Raw genomic sequence first — 27,671 nt, 5'->3', positions numbered from 1 at the left:
AGTCAACTAGGCAATAGTGCATCTAGGCTGAGCTTCCAGCGAAAGCTCAGGTGTGAATGTAAGCAGTTTTGGAGCAGGAGCTACACAACAATTGCACAATAACCATTAATAAATTAAGAACCTAATAAGACTATTCAATGGCCATTAAGTGCGACATATTATATACGTACTACACACTATATAATACATAGTATCGTTGAGTAACTGTTACAAGTGCTAGTGGCATTCTCTGTTCCCTCCTCAGTGGTGGCAGCGAATGATTTGAGGTGGCAGACTTCTGGAATATTCCGGCCCTTCGTGGAGGTCTATATCATCGGGCCGCATCTCAGCGACAAGAAGAGAAAGTTTGCCACCAAATCCAAAAACAACAGCTGGGCTCCGAAATACAGCGAAACCTTCCAATTGTAAGTTTAACGCAAGCGTCGTGTTGGCCCACCGCCGTTTTGTCCTTGATTGCGAGGTAGCTGTCGTTGTAATACCTTTTAGTACTGATTTACAGGGCTCCCCTTTTATGGTACCTTTTTTTGGACTCATTATAATGTATTGAGGTTTCTGTGTTAGATATCACACTGGTAAGTGAACTGCAACCTTCTTCCCCAGCACCCTAAGCAGCGAGGTAGGGCCAGAGTGCTACGAACTGCAGGTGTGCGTGAAGGACTACTGTTTCGCCCGGGAAGACCGCACAGTTGGCATGGCGGTGATGCAGCTGAAGGACATTGTGGCACGGGGAAGCGCCGCCTGCTGGCTGCCCCTGGGAAAGCGGGTCCATATGGACGAGACGGGCCTGACCGTCTTGCGTATCCTGTCACAACGCAACAACGACGACGTGGCCAAGGAGTTCGTCAAGCTCAAGTCCGACCAGCGCTCTGCCGAAGAGGGCAGGGGGAGCTAGGGACTGAGGTGAAGGCGCCCCCTAACTGTGAATATGAGCTCTGCAGCCAACAGCATACTGCCCTCTCTCTTTCCACTCACTTTCCTGTTCCACCTTCCATAAACGGTATCCTAGTGCAAGTGTCTCTTTCATAAAGAAACATGCATTTGATCCAGACCCTACTCTGCTTCGTCGGTTGGTGGCGCCGAAATTCTACCAGTCGCACTTTTCGATTGAGCCAGACGTTCACCTTGAGGTTCCAGTATTTGATGTTGTCAGTCGCCAACTGAGAAAAACGTCAGACTTGCAGAGTAAAATTATATTTAATTGTGTATAAAATATGTTATATTTTTAGCTGATGAAGAAAAATCGACAATATCAAGACGGTAGTGTGTATGAAGCTGAGAAAAGAGCAGCATGCCTCCCACGATGTCCTGTCCTTCTCACGCTCTGATCTCTCTGGTCTCCTCCCTCCTTCAAATTCTCCTCTATCTGCATTGTCTGAGCAGATGAATCCGCACAGGAGGCTCGTGCACGTCCCCGATATTAACGTATCAACATGCTGGGACAGGAAGTCAGGATCGGTGTCCCTTCCTTGCTCCTCAAACCCTCTCAAGCCCATCAGCCACACAATCGCCACTCTGGGCAAAAAAAAAAAACAAAAAAAAAAAATAAAAAATAAACAAGATATTTGGGGCCACATCAAGGCGAGCTCTACAGACCTTATATTCCTTGGTGTTGCATATGGAATATTCATGAAGTGTCAAAGGGTTAAGGCAATTCCAATTATCATCATTTAAGTGATATTTCACATGAGAAAAAAGAAGATTGCTCCTGAGCTTTATGTGTAGATGTCATGCATTAGTGAGAGTAACTACCTCCATGTGTCTCTACACGTGTCCAGGAGCCCCGTGACATGCTGCCCCATCTTGTCAGCCACCCTTCTCTGTGTATATATGTAGCTCTCCGCATGATGAAAGCGCTTTTCCTCCAGCATGAAATAGACGTGTCCTTGTTGATCGTGGTCGGTGGATGCCAGTAGACCAATGTATCGCCAACAGTGGCCGAGGCCAAGTAAGAGAAGACAGCAGTGTCAGGTGAGAGCCGTATCTGTCTAGACAGTCAGCTTGAGAACCTTGCCAATGGTCTACTACACGGGGACAGTGGCAAATCGATTGCCAAATATTTGCCCGCTGGTTAGCCAGTTACAATCCACTGTAGAGACCTGAAACTGGGCGGCACATCGTAGCAAAGATGCAGTGGGCGTGAAGATGTTGAAGATGTTCACCATTCTGTTTCCAGAAGAACGCGCATTCTCCATTTTCCTGACCCGGTGTATCACCAACGTGGATGGATTGCCACGGCAACAATACCAGGTTGTGTCTGGCAACATTACGGTCCTGCTAACCTATCCTCCTCCCCCCTACCTCTACCCCCTCCGGGAAAGCACAACGACAGTCCCCCGGCATCTGTCTGACTTACGCACGCAGACCGGGCTGCCGGGACAGACGCAAAGGGCTACCCGACCACTTCCCCTCCGAAATCCGCACTGCTTGGCAGCCGAGGCGAGATCCCTAACATACATGGGCTGTGGTGGCATCAGTGTTGCAGAAGACACCAGCCTTTTCCTCGCTACCATTAGAAGAAACTGTCCCAAGCCAAGGTGAGGGTGTAATGAAGACATGCGTCTTCCTTAGGATTTAGGATCAGATAACATTTCAGAATCCCCACATTTGGAGAGGATGGCATCTTCAAGTGAACCTGTTGAGGTAGTCAGTATGTTATCCTGAGTATAGATGTGGTCAACTAAACACACCCTTGACTCAACTGATTCTCTTTGGGTTGAGTATTACGTCCAGTGTAGTCTATACACCCGGCCGAACCTATCGGGAAAGTCTGACACATTTTGCAGGACTCCCATTGGCCGAGTAGTAGCCAGAAGTGCCATTTGTGCCCTGTCCTATGAGTAGCTGTCATTCTGACGCATAACAGTCCATAGGAACTACACAAATTGATCTATCCCCAAAAAGCACTTCGTATCGACGTCTTACGGTGTCTGCCGCGGTTAATTTCGGTGTACCTCTATGCATTCAGTAAAACAACGAAATAGACCCATCCATTCTGATTAGTCTTGAAATGTTTACAGTACAAATTATTAATGTTAGCACAAGTGCTTGATACGCATGTCATGGCAGTGTAAGATATAGCTAACAGGCCTGGTAAGATGGAAAACAACAAATGGAGGCTTCATCTCAACATGAAGAAAAGGAGCATATTAAACATTAATTGCAACAGCTGTTTACTGCTACTAAACAGGACTTAAATGTGACAGTGTAGGTTGTGTTTAGTGGTACTAAATCTTAGGCAATAGCTAAATGGATCTTCTCAGAGGGAAACAGTGATGCATTCCTCTTCTTCATACGACACAAAGAGTTATGCAAATTCACTGTATGGCAGGGATTTGGCCATTAGAGCCACATAATCAGCTGGTTTTGGTTGTAGCTTGTGTGTAAATGCCATTATTTTCATTAAAAGTCAGCTTGCATTTGGTGCCACATGAGTTGGGCAGTAAATATTGTTAAATATTGAGTTGAACAACATCCCTTCAGTGTTGACGTTATTTGTACGGGCGGTACTGCATTAGAAAAATCTCAAAATTAACCTTGTGTAGGAAAAAGCTTTGGAAGCTGTGGCACAATGTTGATGCCATTGACGATTTCGATCGATGCCCAAAACCCAAGGCCTGCAATCAGTCAGCGTGGGTGCTGGAATTAACACGGGCACCCAGGAACCTGCATGCAAGAGTGCATAAACACACCGAAGCACAAAACATCTGAGAGAAACTAACACACAAGCATGCAGACAGGAAAAGTGACGCCCACCTGTAAATAAGGAGTGCATGAAGGGAAACGTCTTCCTTGTGCTGCACGTGTCTTTTTGATGTAACTCGCTGACTATTGTCTTTTTTCATTTTTTTAAATTTTATTTTCAACCTGAGTAATTTAATTTTCAGTTTTTCTATTTTTCGAAGGCTTGTGAATATATAAATATGTATTACTGATGTGTAGTGGTGCAAATACACGCATGAGAGAATTTTTTTATACAGAGATGTTTATAATTTTTTTTATTATTATGATTGTTCTTATTGGGGATAGAGGTGGGGGACTGCAGCATCGCTGTTTCTGCTTCCAATAAAAACTTCCGGAAAGAATGCACTTCTGCAGATTCCAGCGTGGTCCTTTTAATCACAAACGACATGAACTACAGCGCCCAGAATTTATTTGTTCGAAACGCACGGCTTATGTATTTTACCACTCAGTCTTGAGTACTTCTGTGGTTAACTAATTATTCATTGCTGATTATTTATTGATAGAATTATCATGTGGTTGTATTGGTTAAAGCTTTACATAAACTGCACCTTCATAATGCCTTTGTAGAACAAACATTAACAAACATTACATGATTATGAGATTATGATTTTTCTTATATGATTAAAATGTTTGTTATCATATAATGTCTGTTAATGTATATTAACGCTGTTAAAGTAGGTTAGGGTTGTTAAAGTATACTTGCATGTTGCTTATGAATGCATTATGAAGCATTACTTTATAGTGTTTAGTGGTGTTAAGGCCGAAATGCTGTTTCATATATATTATAAATGACATATATTTTAGCATCACATAGAGTTAGCACTGTGGACCACATACTGCTGTGAGGAAAACGTTTGGCTCTTGCATGTTCACGCATGGTTTCCTCATAAGGAACCTGCCTTAGGGCCACTTATTCTGTCGACCCAAGCGACTCCCTAGAATGAGTCACACCTCAGACCCTGCGCAGGAAGGAGATCTTGAGAGAATCTGGGATGGTCAGCTGGTCAGCCCTTAGGAGAGGGGATGGCGAGTGAGGGAAGGTGACGGGGAAGACGCGGCGGACGTCCAGGAGGAGCTGGCGAGTCTGACCGTCGAGCCGCTCCTTCAGAAGGCCCTGAGAATGCAGGAAAAAAGAGGTGATTAGAAACCACGGAACCAAGGGGACGTCAAAGAGCAGAACGACACGGAAGTGCAGAAGCGACAGCACTGACGTGGCAAAAATTAACCGACATCATTACATAATCAGCAAAGAAAATGTCTGTGCTGTCAGTGGCATCGGAGGGAGTTTGAAACGGGGGGGGGCAGGACGAATTTACACCAGCGGGGGGTGCGATGAGTATCATGACATTGCAATGGGCACACGTGCAACAGTACTATCGTGAAAGATTTTAAATTATCAAGATTTCATCATTTAAAATAAGACTAATAAAATAATTCTGTTCAGGGAGCAGTTTCAGAAGGACGGCGGGAGGTCCCCCCCCCCCCCCGATGCCTCTGTGTGCTGTACCTGCACTGTGCGAATGAAATTCAGCGTCACCCTCTCCTCGATGTCGCTGTGAGGGGTGTACAGCATCAGAATCTTCACAATCTGCAAAAATTCATGCCAGCGAGAGTTAAATGTCATTCTCCGGTGGCACTCAAAATTGGCGAAATGAGCGCAAACTCAAACGCCACCTGCTGGCTGGAGAGAGCAGTGCAGGTCTGGACAAGGGCCTGTGCGTCAGCGTCTGATCTTTTGCTAACTTGCAGCAGCTGGACAGCCTGGATCAGAGGCTCCAAGGACGCCATAGCGCCCCCTGTCTGCAGCCCTCTGCTCCGAAGCCATTCCTCCAGGAGGCTCACATTATACCTTGGAAAAAAAAATCAGGAGAATCCGTCAGCTGCAACATCTTATGTCATTTTAAAAGGGATTCCAATAATGACTATAAAATAAATGCATCCATGTAGGACCCTGCCCCGGTCAGCAAACCCCCCACCCGCTGCCATATTTTTTGATGGCTCTATCACCCATCCCACTATTGTCACCGCAGCTAGGTTGACATCTATGTCAACAGTGAAATCAGTCAGCCGACCAATGGGATACTGGATGTTTCTCGGTACCAAGAACACCAAGATCGTACTCGTGGTCTTGGCAAGACTGGTCTTGCTAACTTGCCTCCCAAGAAAGTACTTAGGGCGCAATGAATCATGGGATTGATGCAAGAGATGTATCCTTGATATATGGGATGGGGCAAGAACGCAAATATGGTCAAGCGCGCATATTGAGAAAGCCCCGATGTTTCCTGGGATTGATGACAAGGGCACTGTGTAGGCGGAGTCAGAGCGACCGGCCCCGCCCACCTGATCTGCATGCCCCGGCTCCAGCAGCACATGTCCTTACGCAGCAGCAGGTTGTTAAAGGCGGTGGCGGCCAGCAGGTGCAGGAGCTGGCGAAAGGCCTGCTCCAGCAGGGCAGGGGGCAGTGCCTGGCGGGACAGCGCCGCATGCAGCGCACCCAGCTCCCGCAGCACCGTCGCCATGGTGATGGGCTCCGCAGTGCCGGGCTTGGCGTCAGACCCTGCCCTCTTGCGGGAGCCGACCGGCTTCCCTCCCGAAGCTGCCAGGCTTGGGATCATCTCACTCTCCAGGATGGCGGACACTGAGGAGGAGGAAGGCGACACGTCAGCCCTAGGCAGGCATTAACACCCATCCGTCCCTCCGTCCATCCATCCACAGCCGCATGTCGTGTGCAAAGGCATTCATACAATCTGCAAAATTACACCACCATGGCCACTAAAGATACATGGGGTTGCTGTAAACAAATGGAGTATAGTATGGAACAGCATGGTGTTGCCGTAAACAAATGGAGTATAGTATGGAACTGCATGGTGTTGGCGTAAACAAATGGAGTATAGTATGGAACAGCATGGTGTTGGCGTAAACAAATGGAGTATAGTATGGAACTGCATGGTGTTGCCGTAAAAACAAATGGAGTATAGTATGGAACAGCATGGTGTTGCCGTAAACAAATGGAGTATAGTATGGAACAGCATGGTGTTGCCGTAAACAAATGGAGTATAGTATGGAACTGCATGGTGTTGCCGTAAACAAATGGAGTATAGTATGGAACAGCATGGTGTTGCCGTAAACAAATGGAGTATAGTATGGAACAGCATGGTGTTGCCGTAAACAAATGGAGTATAGTATGGAACTGCATGGTGTTGCCGTAAACAAATGGAGTATAGTATGGAACAGCATGGTGTTGCCGTAAACAAATGGAGTATAGTATGGAACAGCATGGTGTTGCCGTAAACAAATGGAGTATAGTATGGAACAGCATGGTGTTGCCGTAAACAAATGGAGTATAGTATGAAGCAAAGAAATGGAGTGTAGCACTTTAAAAAGAGGGAAACCGCAGTATAGTCGCTAAACAAAGGACAGTATAGCAGCGGAGGACAAAGACGAGACGCGCACACGGCGCGCCGTCCATCAGAGGCATACCGATCAGGGGCTGCAGTCGGGCCTCGGTGATGGAGAGGAGCTGCTGGTAGGTCTGTATGGACAGGTCACTCAGGAGGCGCTGCTGCTCACTCAGGTCGCAGGTCAGCGGCAGCACGGCTCCGGGGACAGGGCGGCCAGCCTGGGACAAGCAGGAGACTATATTCATACGGCAGCTTGAATGCTCACCGAACAGGCAAGCAAGTTACATAAGTCACATTTAGAGAGACACACATACAGATAATATGCAGATACGCAAAATAAACAGGCATACATACACACATGGAAATATATAAATACATTCATACACTCAGCTAAATATAATGACGTCTACGTACACAGAAATATGTCTATATATATATATATAGACATACACACACACATACAGGTTTATCCACAGAAATGAATGAACAGACATTATACACACAGATAAATAAGCTTAGAGACATAGATTCCAGGGGGATGAGGGACAACTGGGGGGGGGGTGATGGACTGGCTATGCACTCCTCCCCACTCGGCAAATTTTATCGGTAAATACCGGAATTGCTTTTTTAAATACCGTATCCCGTGGTATAATGTCTGGACAGTATTAAAAATGAAAACTCTCTGGGGGGGGTTGTGGTAGTAAAACTTCTAGCCAGGAAATTGTACCACCACTGAATAGCACTGCGCATCATCTGCAGAGCGGCAGGTTTCCCGGGCACTGCGCATCATCTGCAGAGTGGCAGGTTTCCCGGGCACTGCGCATCATCTGCAGAGCGGCAGGTTTCCCAGGCACTGTGCATCATCTGCAGAGCGGCAGGTTTCCCGGGCACTGCGCATATATGCAGAGCGGCAGGTTTCCCGGGCACTGCGCATATATGCAGAGCAGCAGGTTTCCCAGGCACTGCGCATCATCTGCGGAGCGGCAGGTTTCCCGGGCACTGCGCATCATCTGCGGAGCAGCAGGTTTCCCGGGCACTGCGCATATATGCAGAGCGGCAGGTTTCCCGGGCACTGCGCATCATCTGCGGAGCGGCAGGTTTCCCGGGCACTGCGCATCATCTGTGGAGCAGCAGGTTTCCCGGGCACTGTGCATCATCTGCAGGTGTCAGGGAGCTGCTGTCAGTTTGCGGGAGACTCTGAGAGAGGTGAGAGGTCTGGATATACACCCTTAAAAACAGATGCGTACATGAACATACATACACTCAAAGAGATGTGTACTTATACATACATACGCTCAGAGAGACATGCACATACACATACATACGCTCAAAGAGATGTGTACTTATACATACATACGCTCAGTGAGACATGCACATACACACGCTCAAAGAGATGTGTACTTACACATACATACGCTCAGAGAGACATGCACATACACAAACATACGCTCAAAGAGATGTGTACTTATACATACATACTCTCAGAGAGACATGCACATACACAAACATACGCTCAAAGAGATGTGTACTTACACATACATACGCTCAGAGAGACATGCACATACACAAACATACGCTCAAAGAGATGTGTACTTATACATACATACTCTCAGAGAGACATGCACATACACATACATATGCTCAAAGAGATGTGTACTTATACATACATACGCTCAGAGACATGCACATACATATGCATACTGTATGCTCAAAGAGACATACACATACATACACTCAAAGAGATGTGTACTTACACAAACATACTTAGTCAAAGAGACATTATTTATATATGCAAAAAAAGTGTTTAAACAGACATACAAACAGACAGGTGAACAGACACATTATGTACACAGACATACAAAGAGACATAAGCAGACAGACAGAGACAGACAGAGACAGACAGAGACACAGACAGATACAGACAGACAGAGACAGACACAGACAGGGACAGAGACAGAGACAGACAGAGTCGGGCCGATATTTCCTGCCACTATCTTCGGGCCGGGCCGGGCTGGGCGGGGCCATGATCAAGCATTTGTGTGTGGTTTTTTTTTTTTAAATCATTACTTAATTAGCCTAATTGGGTGGAGAGCTATGCCATAATTATAAATGTAGCTCCCTCCCGTAAGACACGAGCACAAGAGTCCTTTGCATTTAACTGAGCCGACGGTTTATTCGAAAGACAGTGGCTTCGTTATTATCACCATCATGGCAGACGTGAGAACTAAATACAGATACGGAAACACAAAATCAAGCACATTTACTTACAATATTAGCTAACAAACATTGAAATTCAAATGAAATATAAACATAAATAACAATAAAGACAGCTTAGAGAATTCATATACAGTTAACACGAACCTCAGTTAGCATTTACATTTACATGGCTAAATACAACAAACTTAACTAAAACTTAATTAACATCACATACCTCGTTGGCTGCTTACGGAAGGATTTAACCTTTTTCTTAACCCTTTACTTAAAGTTCGATGCCGAGCACACAAACTGGTTCCAGCAGCAAACGAACTGGATAAGTGAAAACGTGCTTTTCTTCTAAACGTGTCTCAAAAATCAATTCTGAATAAACAAACAATGCAGTTTACATGCTTCGTCCTTGTTGCATTTTTCATTAAGATAAATCTAAAATAATTTCTGTAGTTCAAACAACTTAGAATTGTAGTTGAGAACGTCTGTTACAACGGCTCACGTATTAAAAAATAGTCGGGTTTAAATCGGGCTCGGGCTCATAATTACAGTTAATGTGTCGGACCGGGTCGGGCTCGGACACAAGGTGCACGGGCTCGGGTAGGGTCGGGTTTAATTTTTTGGGCCCGATCTAAGCTCTAAGACAGACAGAGACAGACAGACACAGACACAGACACAGACACAGACAGGGACAGAGACAGACAGAGACAGAGACAGAGACAGACAGACACAGACACAGACAGGGACAGAGACAGACAGAGACAGAGACACAGACAGAGACACAGACAGATACAGACAGACAGAGACAGACACAGACAGACACAGACAGGGACAGGGACAGAGACAGAGACAGACAGAGACACAGACAGACAGAGACAGACACAGACAGGGACAGAGACAGACAGAGACAGAGACAGAGACAGAGACAGGCTGCAGTGCTCACGGGCAGGAGGCTCACATGGTGCTGGCTGATCATGTCACCCAGCAGGCAGCTGTTCTTCAGCCAGAGGGCTGTCATGTCCACGTCAGCGCTGTGCTTCTGTTTGGGGCCGTCGGGTTCATGGGCACAGTAATAACAGAGCATTAGAGAAAGAGCCACACGCCCCTGGCATAGCTCGTGGCATGGGCTGTACCTTGAGCGCCCCCTTCATGCCGTTGATGGCAGCGCTGCAGAGGGAGCTCGCCCGGGCCTGGTCCCCGGTGCAGTCTGCCTGCTGCAAGCACAGGAAGAGCACACTGGCCGGCAGGCCGGGGGGGAGGGACAGGGCGCAGTCCACTCGCAGGTCTGACGGGGGAAAGGTCCCGGAAGGGGCAGTTAATTCAACAATTAAAAATTTAACTAAGCCAATTCTCCTCCTTCCACAAGTCTGAATAAAGAGAGAGGACTGTTTGGGGATATTTTATCAGTTTTTTTGATTAAATCCAAATCTATATCTTTCTAAACCTCATTTATTGAATGCTTCTGTTCCACATGCCAAATTCAATCGAAAAAAATCGTACCTTCAGCAGTGGAGTATAAACTGTGGGCATGTCACAATACAATATGCATTCTTAAGAGCAAATAAGAGCCAGGCATTACATTTAAACCTTGTTCTGCATGTCACAAAGGCAGAACAGAATCAGCTTTGAAAAACACATCTCTGCTGTAAAAGCGGCGTGTGCATGTCTGTGTGAGTAGGAGCCAGACCCGTGATGAGGTTCCGGATCAGCTTCCCTTCGTCCCTCTTCCTGCACTCCAGCAAGCCTGTCACCTCCTGCTCCCTCCACCGGGGCGGACGCACCTCCTGCCCGAAAGGCAAGCCCGCGGCAGATGCTGGGAGGCGGTGGGAGATGAGGTAATGTTTAGTGTAAGTGGGCATGTTTGTCTGAATTTGTGTGTGTGTGTGTGTGGATTATGTTTATATTACATTGTGGGGACTAAATGTTTTTCTTATTTTTCAGGTCCCCACAAAGATCTGTGAATGCAATCAAAAAACTAAAAATGCCAACAGTCTTGTATTTTGTTTGGTTACTTATGGTTAAGGTCAGAGCTGTGTAGGGGTTAAGGTTGCCATGTTGGTATTAGAGCTCTCCCCATAGATATACAAAGGCGAAGAGGCCACCCAGGGGAGGGGAGGGGCCGGGTGCGGGGGGGTTGGGGGGGGCTGTTTTGACTTTCGGATGAGCATTCACGGGAAAACCACCTACAAATAGTTTAATGCAAACCCATAAAGCCTCATTAAATAAAAGCTTAAATTATATCCGTGTTTTTCAAAAGCTCAAAAAAATTCCATAGTGCATAGAATTCTCCATAAAACAGCAATCTTTATCTGTTTTTTTTTTAATGTAGCAGTTTTTATGACATATAACATTATATATCATAAAATATAGCTGTACATATGACATAATTATGTTTATGTGTGTCCATTCCTGCGTGCGTGTGTGTGTGCATGTGTGTGTTCGTGTGTGTGCATGTGCATTCACGTGTGCGGTGCGTGTGCATTCCTGTGTGCGTGTGTGTGTGCATTCCCGTGTGCATGTGCATTCACGCATGTGTGTGTCTATATGTGTGTGTTCAGTACGTGCGTGTGCATTCCCGCGTGCGTGTGCATTTTTGTGCACGTGTCCGTGCTGCACACACCCGTCCTCATCAGCGCTTTCCTCAGAGTGCTGGTGCGTCTCAGGTCCCCGAGCTCCCGGCCCAGTCTGCGACACTCCTGCTGTCCAGCATCCACATGCTCTGCCAGTTCCTGAGTCGATGGGCACAGTACCGCTTAGGACCGGCCCGCACGCCGACCCGAGCAGCCGCCTCACTCAGCACCTTCTTTGGGCTCCAATCTTGCCCATTTATACAGATTAATATTTTTTATGTATTTTATGTTTATTATTTTCTCGCCATTTCACTAACCACCCTGCAGGCTTTCCTCACTCTGACACACAGATACTCCCTAGCGCCCCCCCTTCCCACATCCATTCCTCAGCTCACCGCATTTTCACTCAACAAAGCAGAAATAAAGTCCTGCAGCTCTGCGGGAAAGGGGCCACCGGGGGGCGCCAGAGTCTGCCGGGGACCTTCTACCCGCTGCCGGAGTGCAGACAGCTCCTCCCGCCACTGGGAGCGCTGTGAGATCAGCTGGGCCTCCAGGAACCTGGATAACGGAGAGCGGGGTGCTCTTTGAAAAATCAGCCCCCTACCCTGGAACAGGATCTCACACTTCAAGCCCTTAGCATGCACCCCCCCCCCCAAGACAAGACCCCAGAAAAAATCTGCATATGTAGCAGCCCCACCACGCTTAGATATCAAGGACTCTGTACTAAAGCACAATATTCAGGGGCAATTCTAGTATTTTTTAAGGTGGGGGTCACAAGAGAATCAAAATTCATATAGAGGGGCCAACCAATGATATGTTTCGAATCGGTGATTGACAGGGGTGGGGCCACTCTCGGGGCCAATCAGCTTTCAGCTAACATCATTTGTCAAGATACCGGGATAAATATCAGCACGTCACAGCAGTGCTGCTCACAGTGACTCACTTGTTGGCCACACGAACAGCGTCGTAGGCCAGCTTGAGGTCCTCCCCCTGAATCCGCTCTGCTGCATCCTTAGGTACCTCCATGCTTCCCATCAAAGCGTCCTGACAAGCGACCGGACCACTCAGCAAGCCCAGCACTGAGGGAGGGCTCAGAACGGCCCCTGAGGAGGCCCCTCGCTTACCAGCGACGGGTCGTGGCTCCAGAGCCTCCTCTCACAAGAGGGCGACGTCACACTGACTCGCCGCTCATCTTCGGCCACGGGGAACGTTGGGGAGCAGGACAACGAGGAGGACGGCGGCGATGGTAGATCCAGCACCAGGCTCTGGCTGGAATCGCTGCGCTGACATCCCCTGGAACGCTGACATAACACAAAGCAACTCATTCATCAACGTGGCTTTCACACTGAAACACATAGGTGAGTCTAGACCCTATGTATGGGTGCCTCAGTCACACTACTGTTTGTCTCAGTCCCTCTGAAAAAAACATTTATTTAAAGCCATTTAGTAAACTTTCAGATATTTTTTCTTCACATTTCACACAGATTCTAAAAGGACCCTTCCCCATACTCTTCTAATTTTATTGTCAGGGACCCGGGGGGGGGGGGGGCATCCCATGTTTCGTCAGATTGAATCTGGCAAGACCACCCTACAGGTCAAATCCTAAAATCTGCCTTGTTTGAATAGACCATTAAATGGCAGGTGACATAAGCTTTACAGCACTGGAAAAGCCCTTCACATAAATGAGCCCCCACACCATTACACAGAGTCCACTGCCCACACACCTCAGCCAGGACACTCATCTCACGCAGGTTCTCGTATCTCTGCTCCAGCCGGGTGAACTCCTTCAGCAGGCCTTGGTAGCGCCCCCTCTCTTCCTCCAGCTCCCCCCGGAGACCCTCGCTGGCCTCTGCGACACAGCGCGCCACCCGCTCTGGCGTGAACGAGCACGACGGCGAATAAGTAAACTGGTCATAAATGAACTGGATCGCTCAACAGGCCGTGTTGCGAATGGGCGGGCTGACGTATCCCTGCCAGCTGGAGATAAGGCAGGCCTCCGCGAGTCTCGCAGGAAGATGTGCTGACTCTCCTCTGCCCCAGGATGGCTCCTGTCACAATCAAAAAGTTCTAAAAACCGCTGCCCTGGCAGAAGATCTTCGCTGACGAGAGAAACGACTCCGCACCTGAGCGGGACCTTGCACACCAGAGAGGAAAGACCAGACGGCAGCACCCACCATCCTGCAGTGCTTCCTGGTCCAGCAAACGGGATCGCAGTGCTGCCCACTTGTCCTCCACAGCTTGCTTCTCCGCCTGTAGGCCCTGCACCTCCTGGAAGGGCCAGCAGTCAGGCCTGTGTGAGTCCTCTACTCTCCGGAGGTGACCCTCACAGGCAGCCGGAGTACCTGCGTGAGCCGAGACACCTCCTGCGCTGATCTCTCCTCTGCCCTCCGCCTCTCCTCCTCGTCCCTCAGGGATTCCGCCAGTGACTTGGGAGGCTGCTCCCGCAGCTGGGCCTCGACTTTCAGCAGCGCCCCCTTCAGGCGAGCCCGCTCCAGGGTGTGGGACTCCCTCTCTGCATGCAGTGCCTCTCGCAGAATGGCAGTCTCACGGGCCTAAATGGGGGGGGGGGGGGGGTGATGACCGCTTACTGACCAGGCCCCTCCCACTGAAACGCATCACCACAGTCAGGCCCATACTCTCCCTACAATATCTCTGTATGGCCCCAGACCCCCGCGGACCCTTCCGGAAGGCGGCTGACCTGCTGGTCGGCTCGTAGCTGCAGCTGCATCAGCTTCACCTCCATGCCCTTGTTGAGCTCTCGGTAGCGCTCCACGGAGCGAGCCTCTGCCCGCAGCTTCAGCAATTCCCGCCGGGCAGCGCGGCGACGCACACAGCACTGCAGCAGCAGCACGGCCGCCAGAGTCCGTCTGTACGCACGGCGAGCCAGCCAGCCTCGCACTGCCGTCTGGAGGACCACTGACGCCCGCTGGGCCACCAGCTGGGGACCGGGCACACAGAGGACCAGCGTGTCACCATGGGACAGACACACAGCCACACCGCATCTGCTGCTCGGCGGAGCCGGGAAGTTCAGGTCCAGATAGTCAAAATCCAGACCAAGATTTTATTTCAACCAACCACTTAAGTTCTTTGTGGCTTTGACAATTTACACTCAACTGGATGGTTGAAATAAAATCTTGATCTGGATGTTTACTTTCTGGACCTGAACTTTCCACCACTGTTGCTCAGTCACTTCTCAGACCTTATTTTATATTTATAGCTAGCAGGGGCGCCGCTAGAGATTTTGGGCCCCATGAAAGCATATCATATTAGGCCCCCCAGTCCAAACCAATCCAGTTATTTTCCTAATTTTTTAGGGCCCCTGTCACTCAGGGGCCCTTGGAATCGTCCTAGCTTTCCTCCCCCTTACGGCGCCCCTGATAGCTAGATCTGGTGACAGTAGGACATCTGAAATCGACAGGAGGCGTCTCATTGGTGTGACACCGGCTTGGATCAGGTGTGACACCATTGCTGGCAGCCAGCAGGGGTGCTGTGGAGCTGCCTTGGGTTTGGGTGACCCCATTGGACCGGAAGGAGAGAGTGACTCTGCAGCCGTCACTTTCTGAGGGCGGCAAAAGCCAAGCGCCTTTAAATGATAAAAACATGGGTGTATCTTTGCTGGCTGAATGGGGAAATCAGCATCCCATCCGGGACCCTCACCATCCAGTACTGGCGGCGTGCCAGCGTGCCACGGATGAAGGCCTGGATGGTGATAGTGGCCTCCTGGATCAGCAGATAGATCCTCCTCACGGCCACCATGCGGAAGGTCTTCTGGATGAGCAGGGCGGCGCGAGTGCAGCGCAGAGTACGTGCCAACCTGGCATGCAGAGGAAATGCCTTTTTCACGTCACACTGCACATACCACACACAAAGACACACTGTACCACTTAATCAGAGGCGCTGTATTAATTAACAGCTCTGGAAGCAATTAAGCACTGCTAATTGATTATGGCTTGCCCTTTACCGATGAATGCTAAGATGTTAGCTTTAGTTAAAAGGTACCACACAAACAACAATACATTTTCAACAATATTAACCCAGTACAATACATATCATGGGTATATAACTATAGCATTGTGCATAAGTTTTATGTAGTTAAAGAAAACGATGTTTGAATCATCTTCATGCTGGTGTAAAACTTTGCTATCTGTCAAAGTATATTAGCTTAGGTATTTGCAGACCTCTCCTAAAATTACAGTGAATACCATTTTTTGCAGCAACGGTCCAGTACACCAATGTATTTTTTGACTTGATCGCTACCCCGTCTTGTTTGGCTAATCAATACCTCATTCAGTAACTAGTTAATTAATTAAGTGAGCTGGTGGAGAACATAAAGCGATCTTATTTTTTTATTGTGCTACTGTTAATTTGCATAGGTTCTAATGTTAAACTTTTTTTCTGAGCAAATATATACTTGCTACCCAAATAAACAGCCTTAAACATTTTCGTTGAGTGCCCACTACTCCTGCGCTGTACTATGAATTTACCCGTCCATCACAGAAACATCAAGTTTTTGAACTGCAAAGGAAAAATCCACAAATCGCAAGGAAAACATGCAAAGTCCACCCACAGAGAGCAGGCGCGGGATTCGAACCCATAACCCCAGAGGCTTCTGCGCTAGCCGCCGTCCCACCAGAAACACAGTTATTCAGTGCCACCGATATTTAAATATTCAGTAACATATGTTATCAGGCAGCAAACACGATGACATGGCCCATAACAGCGCACAGCAAAGAGCCAGGAATACAGAAGTATAGCGTCTCTCCCACGGTAAAATCTGCCTTTTACCTCCTGGCCAGGCCTCCCCTGGCATATCTCTGCAGGGTTAAAGCAGCCCAGCGGGTTCTCTGGTAGCGGCGCCGGGCCAGCCACCCGCGGACCCGGCTCTGGATGGTGACTCCGGCCTCCCGGAGCCTTTCTGCACGCAGCCTCTCCAACAGCGCCACCTGGCCGGCCCGGAAAAACACCTTGGTCTTTCCAAAGCAGTACTGATCCGGGTCAGGGATGAGGGCCGCCAAGGCCTGCTGGCACGAGGCCCGCAGCTCCTCCTGGTCCACCGTCCCATGGAATAGGAGGCGGTATCGGCTAAAGAACTCCAGATAGGTCCACCTGGCCGCCACGGAGCCGATTGAGATCAAGAAGGAAGCCACAATGCGATCAGCTAGCAGCACGAGCTAATCAGACCTATATTGGCCAATTTATAAATCTGCACATTTTTCATATTATACAGGTGAACACATCTAATTAAAATTCTCCTTTGACGTTAGATCAATACAAATACATAATCCACAGAATAAATTAGCCAAGCTAATTAGAAATTCTGAAAACAGCAGTTGGCGGATATTAAAATCTATTTCATTTACATGACACCGTCCTAACTCAAGTGGAAAAAATAAGTTGTTTTTTTATGACCTTGAAGGGAATCCAGCGGCGCTGATCCGTATGGTTTCCAAAACTCCACAAGCCCGCAGCTGCTGGACCGCCCTCTTCGGGTCGAACCTGCAAACAGACGACCCAAAAGTATCACACGCGTGAACGCAGCCTCGCCGGCACAGAGAAGGAGGTTCATAACTCACGCAAAGGGCTCTTTGAGGTCGTTGGGCTTGATGCAGCGGACATAGTGGGGGTTTGTGGAGTTCAGGGTCTCCATCAGAAGCTGCAGGGACTGACGGAACTGAGAGCAAGATGGGAGAAAGACGGAAACATTTAAATTGCAATCGATGGCAAAATAATCTAACATTTCCTATGGGATCTATGCATGTCTATGCATGTATATATGTATGTATGTATCAATCAATCAATTGTCTATCTATCTATCTATCTATCTATCCATTCGTCCATCCATCCATAATTGCATGCATTTCATTACTATTACTGTAATACCAAAGTGTTTCATTCAAGGATACTGCTAATCTGTCATTAAAGACTGACCAAAAGACTTACTAAAGAACAAATTGCTATTTTGAGCTTCCTCCTTATTCAAAATATATTTTTGCCATTATTTACCATTTTAAAATTATTTTTATATGAAATAACAGAAATGACTCCACTCCAAAAGTGGAACATCCAGGATTCATACTGCATCAGAAGCAGGAAGTTGCAATGAAAAGGTTTACCTGGAACCCTACTGTTTGCTTGTGCTCCCTGTGAGCCCTCTTTTCAGAGTGTAGGCTCCCATTGGGAACGCTGGGATTCGAGGAGGAGAGAACTCCCCCTGCTGGTTCCTTCAGAAAGAGCTCTGCCACCAGCTCAGACTGTAGCAGACAGAGCTCAGTTAGGTGCAGGCCAAGAACTCAGGGGTTACTGTCTGTATTCCAGCCTCTAAGCACTTAGAACTCCAGAACATCAAGAAGTTCAGGTGATATAGGTTTACCTGACTAGCTCTCAAGATGTTGATAGGTTCTTCAAATATCGTATCTCGGTTTTTATCCAAAAACCCATCGCACTCGTACCGAACCTTAAGACACGGAAAGACACAGGTCATGCAGAGATTCATTTTTTGGATCCACCCGTGAAAATTCTGGTATGTGAACATGTGTGTCATCTTTGTATTAAATTCATGTTCTTCATGTCCCAGGGGGTCTCTGTGAAAAGCAGAGCAGTATGAGAGTCAAGGTGGGGGCTCACCGTGTCAGCAAAGTGAAAGATGATGAAAGCCAAGTTGGACATTCGCGGCTTGCCAAAGTGTGGGCTGTGGTTCTGGTGCTGATCGTACAGCTTCCGAGCCCAGTTTTCATCCGAGCCTTTGGGCATCTACCAGCAAGCAGGGCAAGCCAAGGGAGAAAAGGAGGGCAGGCACGGGTCACAAGCCGCCCGGTATGCCAGCAGCTCATTCGCAGCCCTAGTCACATGACACGGGTGACTAGCAGTCAGAGACAAATTACTGAATCATATGTGGCCCGGAGCTACCAAGAAACTTTCACTGTGTGCCCAGCTTGCAGAAGAACAATAACGACCCGCTTCAGTTCTCTGAATCCATTCTGATTGCAAGACTTTTTTTCAAATGACTCTGATTGCGCCGTCCTCCCTGATGTGGGATTTGATAAACTGGATGCAATTATTTCTGTCACTGTCTGTCCTTATCAACTCTTAATGATGTGAACTGAATCATCTTCCAGTTGTTCTTTATCCTTGTTGAATGGGAACATTTCAGAGGTAAATAAATAATAACAGCAAACATCCAGGCTGTTTAGTATAATCCCATAACAGCTCACGTTGTTTGTAAGTGATATACTTTATATTAACTGCACCTTCATAATGCCTTTATAATGCATTCGTAAAACATTCATTGCACCTTCATTATGCATTCATAGAACATTCATAAGCAGCATGTAAGTATACCTTAACATCCTAACATACCCTAACAACTTTAATATACATTAATAACAAACGTACTTGTCCATTTTGTCTGAACTATTTAAAATGAACTTGTGCATTAAGTTTTATGGTGCTGAATTCCCTCTTTTCAACCTTTGAACACCTTCCCCTCAAAAAGTCTCTGCACAGCTCGGAAGCCAACATCCTAATCAATGCTACAGACACCCATCGGCCGTCATTCTCTAGTGTAAGTACTTGTGTGCTGTGTCCACGTGGGAATGAGGGGTCTCACCCTACACTCCTCATCCAACAGATCCAGAAGCCCTAGGGTCCCCTCGATCAGAGTGATACACGGCTGGTTGTCACTGAACTCGATTCTGCTCCAGGGAAGCCCCTCCCTCTCATATTCCTCCTGCTCCAGCTGGAAGACGTGCTGAGAGGGAGGAGACAGGAGCGCCGGCGAGACAATTACGGGACGGGGGCGGCCAGAATAGGCTTTACATAACGCCGGCTGATGGGGGCCATCGGCACGTACACATTATCACGCAGAGAGACTCCCACCGAGACTTACCAGGTTGAACTGCTGCTGCAGTTTCTCATTAGCATAGTTTATGCAGAACTGCTCAAAGCTGTTCCTGGCGAACGTCTCAAACCTGCCACATTAAGTCAGACAGCAGAGATGACAGCATGTGGCTGCCGGCAGTCTTCCCTGGCATTCCGAGCGCTGACTTTAATCTCGGCGATATCAAGAAAAGGATATAACAAAGATCATTTTGTTTCACATAACTATCACTGTCAAAATGCTAATGTTTCCCCAATGTCTAAATAATATATAGGGCAGAAAAATTGTGGATACTGCATAATGGAGCACATTAACTTCTCAGTTGAGAAATGGTAATTTAATAAATAATAAGGCAAGGAGTACATATATAAAGAATAAAAAGTAATAAAGACAGAAGCATAATGCCACGCTGTCTGCCCACCCGTAGATGTCGAGGACACCGATGAACGAATCGGGCTTCTCTTTTTTTGCCCGTAGAGCCACATTTAGCCGACTGACGGTCCAGGAGAACAGCTGCCCATACACATGCTTGGCCAGGGCATCTCGCGCGTCTCCGGCCTGCTGACCCGACATGGGCTTCACCAACATCTCCCCGCCCACAGCGAGCCGCCGGTTGCACAGCCAGTGAGCCATCTGAGCGCGGTCCACCCCCAGCAGCTTACAGAACGCGAGCAAAGAAGGGTCCTCAGCCTATAACAGATGGATCTACAGGTTAGGAAAACATTGTGATATGATGGATGGACACAGATATCGCAGCACCCCCTAGTGGTCTTCAAGAGTCATGGCATAGGGCGGTGTGCATATAGTATAGTTAAGGCCCGCCTTCACAAAAGCCTGGATATTGACAAGATACAAAGAAAAAATTTTATAGAAAAAAAAAGAGGCTTCCTTGCATTGACGTAGCTTCGATCGCCGCCTCTCCCGCTGGCTTGGATGCTGATGTTTCCTAAATGCAGGACGGCGGACAGAATTCGAAATACCTCCATCTGTTGGTCAGAGCGAATACCTGGACGCACAGAGCAAACGCCATGAAACCATCAATCAGAGAAGTCCACCGAAGATGTGACTTTACAGGGAGGGTTTCAAAAATCCTTACCCAGAACGGCGAGCGCGTTGCGAACCCGCTCAAGGTCAGCGAGGTCGTCTGTGCCCGGAATCTGAGTGCTCCCTCCTTGATTTGTGTAGCGGAAGCATTCAGCTGCCTCTGCAAGACAAGAACATGACAAAACACTCAAGCGAAGGCCATGCGGTGCCCCCTCTGTACTGTACCAACAGTACCATCATGTGTACTGGCTCTGATCAGCGTCTGCCACAGCTGAAGACAGGGATATACTTAAGACAGAGCCAAGAATCACCCAGTTTCAGCGTTCTCATCTCTGGGAACTTCCTGGCTGCACACAGCTGGTAGAAGATGTGGTAATTCCTCTCCTCTTGGGCCTAGAGACAAAACAGGCTTTTAATCAACATTTTGACATGCAACACATTTTTAAATGAATCAAATATGATCGGCATACAAAAAGTGGTCAAGACCATATTCACAAACAGTTCTAAAGAGGTATATTTAAGACTTACTGAAGATGAGTTTAACAACCGCACACTATACATAATATCAGATTACAGATATAGCTGATTAAACGTATTTAGTCATTAAATGCTAAGTAATTTAATTGGATGCATAGTGAACCGTCGATATACAGGCACCTGGAAGACAACTCTGGATTTCTCCAAAAGGTAGGTCCTCATGTTTGCCCCAATAATGTCCCCATGGTTTCCAAAACCAATCTCGATGTACTTTCCGAAACGGCTGCTGTTGTCATTACGGGTAGTCTTGGCATTTCCAATGGCCTATTTAAATGACAAAAAAGCAACTATACTTTTCATTAATTCAGGGGTTTCAGCAGAAAAACAACAATAATGTGAGCTACCTCTATTCCAGGGCTAACTTTAGCTGAGTTTGAGAAGCCAGAATGAAACGGAGCCTTTATGTCTCAGCAGACGACACCCACAAGCAGCCACATGTACAACACGCGTCTCAAACACACCCCCTATACCTCCATAATGGGGTTGGAAGCCAGGACCTTCTCCTCCACACTGGTCTGCTGGGCTGCGCCCCCCACCACGGCAAAGTAGCGCATGGTGAACTTCGCCGAAACTGTCTTCCCAGAGCCAGATTCCCCACTGATTATAATGGACTGGTTCTTCTTTTCTCTGGAAACAGTGACAGGAAACCATCCATCTTCAAGTGTGTGCCTTGCATCCCGTGTAAACTTAAGTTCTCCAGTAAAGAGCAGCTTGCATTTCAGCCACATCTTCATATGAGCCAAAAAGTGTAGGAAAGTCATTTAATGCAATAGCAGTGTGACTGCATTCACAATAAGCATGTGAACCACACAGGGTAACATTTCACAGCTACACATAGGTAGTACCTGTTTTATTCCCTTGGCCCTGCAAGTTTTATAAATCACACCAAAGCACATACTTTTACCTCCTCAAATAATATGACAATGAGGTCAAGCCAACGCAGATCATGATGGGGCTGTGTAACAGACATTGGCAGGGGCATGACAGGGAGCGATGTCCCGCCAATAGGTGCCCATGTAGAGCCACAGGCCACCAGAGGTGGAGATTTCAGGTCCAGAAAGTACAAACCCAGACCAGGATTTTGTTTCAACCAACCAGTTGAGTACTCTGTAACTGTGACTCTTCATGCTCAACTGGTTGGTTGAAACAAAATCCTGGTCTGGAGTTGTACTTTCTGGACCTGAAATCTCAACCTCTACAGACCACAGACGCCCCCTCAGCCCTGACCTGATCATGGCCCTGTACGCTTCCTCAGCCACAGAGAAGATATGCGGCTCCATGCCGGCTATATCCTGGCCACTGTAGGCGTCGATCACCTCCTCGCCATAAATGGGAAGCTGCTCATAGGGATTGATGGCCACCAGGACAATTCCTATAAGGGACAAGAGGTCCAGCTGACAAGATCTTAGTGCAAAGAATGCAGGTCATGGTAATTTCATTATTAGGCACAGCACGTGGATAAACAGCTACTGTTAGCATTTAGCTAACATGCATAGAAATATGTGGAGAAAAAATCACTTGAGGTTTTTTCACTTATTATTGAGCCAGATATTACAAAGCATAACATTACAGCAAGCACTGGGCTAACCAGACAACAGCACAATTAAATATGATGAGTTATAGCACAAACAGGTGTTTTATTCAAGACTTTACCATATTTGAGTTTCTTATATCAAGAAAAGACAATCTCCATCTCCATTCAGAAAAATGATTCTGGACAGGAGTTTCAGGACATGTCAGCTGTGGTCTTTGGTTAATAAGTAGGCAGCCATCCACAAAAGACTTGTTACAAATCGGAATGTTGTCTCCTTACTGAACTTTACACTCAATGAAAACTAAGGCCCTGACAAAATGAGGTTTAGAAGCAGAGATCATGTGACCTTTAACACCAACTCGCCATTGGCTCAAGCAGTCCTATCCACATCTGTGCTTCTCCGGGTTTCTCAGACTCTCTCACCACAATAGGTGTAGATGTTGTTGTAGTCAAGGAACCGCACGCGCAGGTTGTGCAATACAGCCGGTTCATGGAGGAAGCTGAGGCAGGTGAGGTCATTCTCCCCCTCCAGGATTTCAGGGTTACCCAGCGGAGGGAGATCAGATGGCGATGCCACAGAATGCCGCACTTCCTGGGGAGCGAAAGGGATGTTTATGAAATGTCTGCAATGACAGAGAATCTTCATAACCCATATTATGCACCTTAATACAGGCAGTCCCTGAGTTATAGACAACTCACTGCAACAGAGCTTATTATATTAATAATTTGCGTTAAATACATAGTATTCATAGTAACGTAGGCTCGCGCTGCTTTGTGACACTCGTGAAAAGGTTGCGCGTCTTCAGCGGTTTGCCGGCTGAGGTACAGTACAGTGCTCTACGACATAACTTTTATTATTACTGTGTCGTTATTATGTATCGTGATATTATTTATCCAACTTACCAACAAATCTGACTTAAAGACAGGCTTCGGGAATGTATCTCGTTCCTAACTCAGAAGAAATCTGACAGACGGGCCCAAGATTTTTAGACAGAATAGCAGTAGACAACATATATTACATGATTTCCACTATAGCATTCTGTCTGCCACCTGAGGACCTGAAGATCACGATGATCCCATATTGCTTTTCGGGTTTCTCCCTTGCGTACAGAGATTTCTCCAGATTCTCTGAATCTTTTAATGATATTATATACCGTGGAAGATGGAATTCTCAAATTCTTTGCAATATTACATTGAGGAACATGTCATGCTTCGAGCAGCCTGTTGTGATCGTCCTAGCAGTGCACTTCACACCACTTAATGCTTCCCATTCTTTTTGAAGGTCATTTGAGGTCGTCTTCCAATTTATGAGGCACTGCCGGATAAGTTGACGTTCATCTCTGGCATTAGAAAGTTGCTTCTGCCCTCTACCTGGCTGGTGTTTGGTTATTGCCAGTGTCTCCTGCTTCACCTTGTTCTTGTTTACTGCTGTCTTAGAAACTTTGAGCCTGGAAGCAGCCTGACATGCAGTGTAGCCTCTGCCAGCAGAACCAGGATTTAAAAATGCACATTTAAAAAAAATATATAGTGGTCTCAATTTTTTTACAGGGCTGTATGGGATTTGCAAATCATTGCATTCATTTTTATTTACATTTTACATAGCATCCCTAACCCAAATACTTCAAATTTTGATGCGTCAGTCCATAAAACTGACTTTAATAGAGAGATGCATAAACTTCACAACACAGACAAGTATCATTTCAAGCAGGGGAAGTCTAACTATTGACTGGTTCTGATGTATCAGCAGAACAGCTAATAGCAGATGTTATACATGATAACGCCTGACACGGTTATTCTGTGTTTGCCAGTGAGATCTGCCTGCGAAATGCAGTAGGTGCAGTTACAGTGGGAGTGGAGACGCACGCAGTGGCAAGGATGAGCACACAGTAGCTGAGCTGTTATCAGTGACGACGTCGCCGCCTCACCCTGCCGTCACTGAGCTGCAGCAGGAGGTGTCCGGCTTCCAGCTGGAGGTCCTGTAGAAGTTGGCCAGAAATCCACACTGCATCTGGGTCCGGTAACCAGACGCACGCCCCCTGTCATATACACACGTAAATGCACGGTCACACGTAAAGTAATCAATCCATCGTCCGACATCTCATCCGGCAGTGCAAGGCGGAATAAACCCTGGAAGCCTTATTGGTAAAGCCAAAATGCAAAAGTGTGAATACATTGTGTGGTGCAGTACAACTTAACCCCGACTCGCTTGTTTCCTTGACTATTCTCACATGCCCAGTACATACCTCATCCTCACCCCGACTGCAGGTTTACCTCTCATCAGCATAAAAGTTCATCTTCCTGGTTAAAAATTAACATTAATCACCTCCATTTGCGCTCTGACAGCTGAGATTACTCATTATTCCCAGTATAACACAGTCTTCTCCTCCCAGTAATGGGCAGTTTACTTCAGCCATCAAATCCGACATTTTGATCCATACAGAAAATCAAACGAAGGCGCTCTTCTGATCAAAAGACAGGAATCAGCCAGCAGGTACTGCCTAGCCTTCGGATATCAAAGTCATGGAAAGTTCTAGAATTTCGCCTGCAGTATAACTCTCTGCTCAGTAGACCTATTCCACTTTCTGCTGCAGTTTTCATGTACCTATTATGTCTGTGAACACAATCACTACAAATCAACAGAAACTGAAAAGCAGATACCTGAGAATTATTGTGATATAATTATTGTGATATATATAATTTTGTTTGAAAAGCCTTGACACACTAGCAAAAACAAAAAAACAACATTAACGTTAGCTAACAGTTTTAAATATGAATCATTACTGAAATTCATGTCAGTTGCAACGTTTAAATCTGCCAATACCTAGCTAACAAGAAAGCACACAAGCCATTGTTCATAAAGGAAATTACAAAGACATCATAATAAATGGATATTCAAGTCGAATTTAGGGTAAATAAGATTCCTGCCTCACCCCTACCTTGGTGTACAGGTCAGTGGCGGCCATAATCTTCTGGATCAACCTGACTGCTTTGGGATGTCTCCCTAGAGAGTTCGAGAAAGAACACGGAGCGCGGAGTGGAAGACGGCAGGTCAGAACATTGATACTACAAATCTATGTATCTTGAGATGATCGTCCCCATTCACCGGTCCGCTATCCCTGCCTCTCCAGCGGAGGAGTCACCCTGGTGCACTTTGAACTAGGAAAGACACAAGAGGAACCTTGACAGCCAAGTTAACAGTTAATCTGTAGGTGAAAAGCGGTGAGCAAGAAGCCTGCTGGAAGCTTCCAGGCTCTTCGTGCATTAGCTTCTCCAAAAAATGTGTTTGGCTTAGAGGTAGAGTGATGGGTAGAGTTCAAATTGGACCTCAGAGACAAATCTTAACCTACGTTGCAGGACACTTCTTAATTACCTTGCTAATTAACTACAAGTTCGTGGCTTTAATTACTCATTCATGAGTGACCACAGCACAGCTACTACCCCGACTCATCAATGAGAGATGATCTTGAGATTCAGCGAGTAAATACCCCGGACACAGATTCTTATGGGACGAGACCAATGAAGCAGCTTAAATGAATAAAACCTGCACTGTTGTGTTCTAGTATCTGCACATTCATTACGGTGGCATTTGACAGAAGGGAATAAAACTCCCTTTGTCTTATCTCGCCTTTTACCCCTCAAAATTTCGAAGGAATCGTTGAATTACTAAGGTCATTGGATCATTCAATAGCAAGGTCCTCGAGTCAAATTCTCAGCGCTCATTCAGGTAACTTTGAAAGTTTTATGTCTTTGGAAGCACGACCGGAGAGGGCTGGTAGTGTGTGTGGGAGGGGGGAGGTTCTCTCTGCAGGAATGAGTTTACTGCTCTATCTGCACTGACTGCCTCTTCCAAATCAATTCAACTTTTTTTTATGTCGACCTTCCCACAGGCCTCACAAAGCGCTTCACAGAGATTTAACAAGAAGAGCATCGCAGGTAAACGTTATACTCCAGTGTTCTGCAGAGTCTGCGCCCTTCTGAAACTACATCAAATATTGTCACGAGTCAGGGGCACGCAAAAGTCACCAGCCGTGCACACACCTGGCATTGTGCACGTGCTGAGATGAGGACATGTTATTTACAAGCACTTGAACTTCCTTCCTCTTTTTGGTGCTATTCAACAGACCATTGCACGTGCAAAATATTAACCTTATTTACTTCCTTTGATCACAAGGGAATATTAACCTTTCGTACTTTACTTCAATAGCCTTCTAAAGAACTTCTACTTCATTAAAACCTTCAACTGCCACAGATCTCCTCCCATGTTTCCATTAATCGAACATATGAGAAAAACAATTGTCTTTAAAAAAATTCAGACCTGTAAGAGAAATGTATTTCCTTTAAGTAAACCCACTGATCATCAGCAAAAAAAAAACGTTCAGCACCGATTCTTTTAAAGGTACCTCTAAAGTATGCCAGTGTTAGCTTCGTATTACGGTAGGAAGAGTTAGAGGTCTGTTAATTTCTCACCTGTGCCGCGTGTCGATGGTCAGAAATTGGTACCTCCTTGGAATCTCAGGACTTTCACTGAGGGATTTTGCAGCACATAGCAAGGACCACACACCCATTATGGGCTGTAACTTTCATTTTGCCGTTGGGTTTTCTAAACACACCCTTGTGGGAAAAAAATCTCCTAAGGGTCAGTAATTGCTACAGTCTAAAGCACAGGTGTCAGACTCCAGTCCTGGGGGGCCGGAGCCCTGCACATTTTTGGGTTTCCCCTCATTTAACACACCTGATTCAACTTCTTGTGCTAATTACCACAT

At 46.8% G+C, this 27,671-nt stretch overlaps 2 protein-coding genes across 3 annotated transcripts in view; one reads left to right on the top strand and one right to left on the bottom strand.

Annotated features, from left to right (window-relative positions):
- The window catches only part of unc13a (unc-13 homolog A (C. elegans)), a 46,329-nt gene extending 42,243 nt beyond the window's left edge, over positions 1 to 4,086 (top strand). The window contains exons 41-42 of the mRNA XM_072700094.1: positions 245 to 404; positions 601 to 4,086. Coding sequence (XP_072556195.1) covers positions 245 to 404; positions 601 to 892 — 452 coding nt within the window. The 3' untranslated portion in view covers positions 893 to 4,086. The remainder of the gene's footprint in view (positions 1 to 244; positions 405 to 600) is intronic.
- On the bottom strand, positions 3,981 to 27,567 carry LOC111860221 (unconventional myosin-Vb). 2 transcript variants are annotated; one of them, XM_023843683.2, is made up of 36 exons: positions 27,376 to 27,567; positions 25,845 to 25,917; positions 24,834 to 24,944; positions 23,332 to 23,500; positions 22,602 to 22,746; positions 21,845 to 22,001; positions 21,495 to 21,638; positions 21,149 to 21,230; positions 20,890 to 20,997; positions 20,687 to 20,799; positions 20,215 to 20,483; positions 19,803 to 19,884; positions 19,524 to 19,664; positions 18,542 to 18,667; positions 18,288 to 18,371; positions 18,031 to 18,168; positions 17,491 to 17,588; positions 17,327 to 17,413; positions 16,703 to 17,023; positions 15,575 to 15,731; positions 14,616 to 14,855; positions 14,260 to 14,469; positions 14,092 to 14,185; positions 13,642 to 13,790; positions 13,042 to 13,218; positions 12,861 to 12,961; positions 12,313 to 12,475; positions 11,968 to 12,076; positions 11,035 to 11,160; positions 10,481 to 10,632; positions 10,291 to 10,386; positions 7,222 to 7,360; positions 6,082 to 6,379; positions 5,416 to 5,590; positions 5,249 to 5,329; positions 3,981 to 4,855 (listed from the first exon to the last, which is right to left on the bottom strand). In XM_023843683.2, exons 1-36 carry the CDS (start codon positions 27,471 to 27,473, stop codon positions 4,694 to 4,696), a joined length of 5,175 nt encoding a protein of 1,724 aa, XP_023699451.2. In that variant the 5' UTR covers positions 27,474 to 27,567; the 3' UTR covers positions 3,981 to 4,693. The 2 variants fall into 2 exon arrangements, with proteins under 2 accessions (XP_023699451.2, XP_023699453.2); XM_023843685.2 differs by having other exon boundaries at positions 25,845 to 25,909; positions 27,376 to 27,465.
- Between the last annotated feature and the right edge of the window lie 104 nt (positions 27,568 to 27,671).

This window comes from Paramormyrops kingsleyae, chromosome 15 (genome assembly GCF_048594095.1).
Source record: "Paramormyrops kingsleyae isolate MSU_618 chromosome 15, PKINGS_0.4, whole genome shotgun sequence".
In the NCBI taxonomy this organism is placed as follows: domain Eukaryota; kingdom Metazoa; phylum Chordata; class Actinopteri; order Osteoglossiformes; family Mormyridae; genus Paramormyrops; species Paramormyrops kingsleyae.
This window is presented reverse-complemented; position numbering and strand designations above follow the sequence as displayed.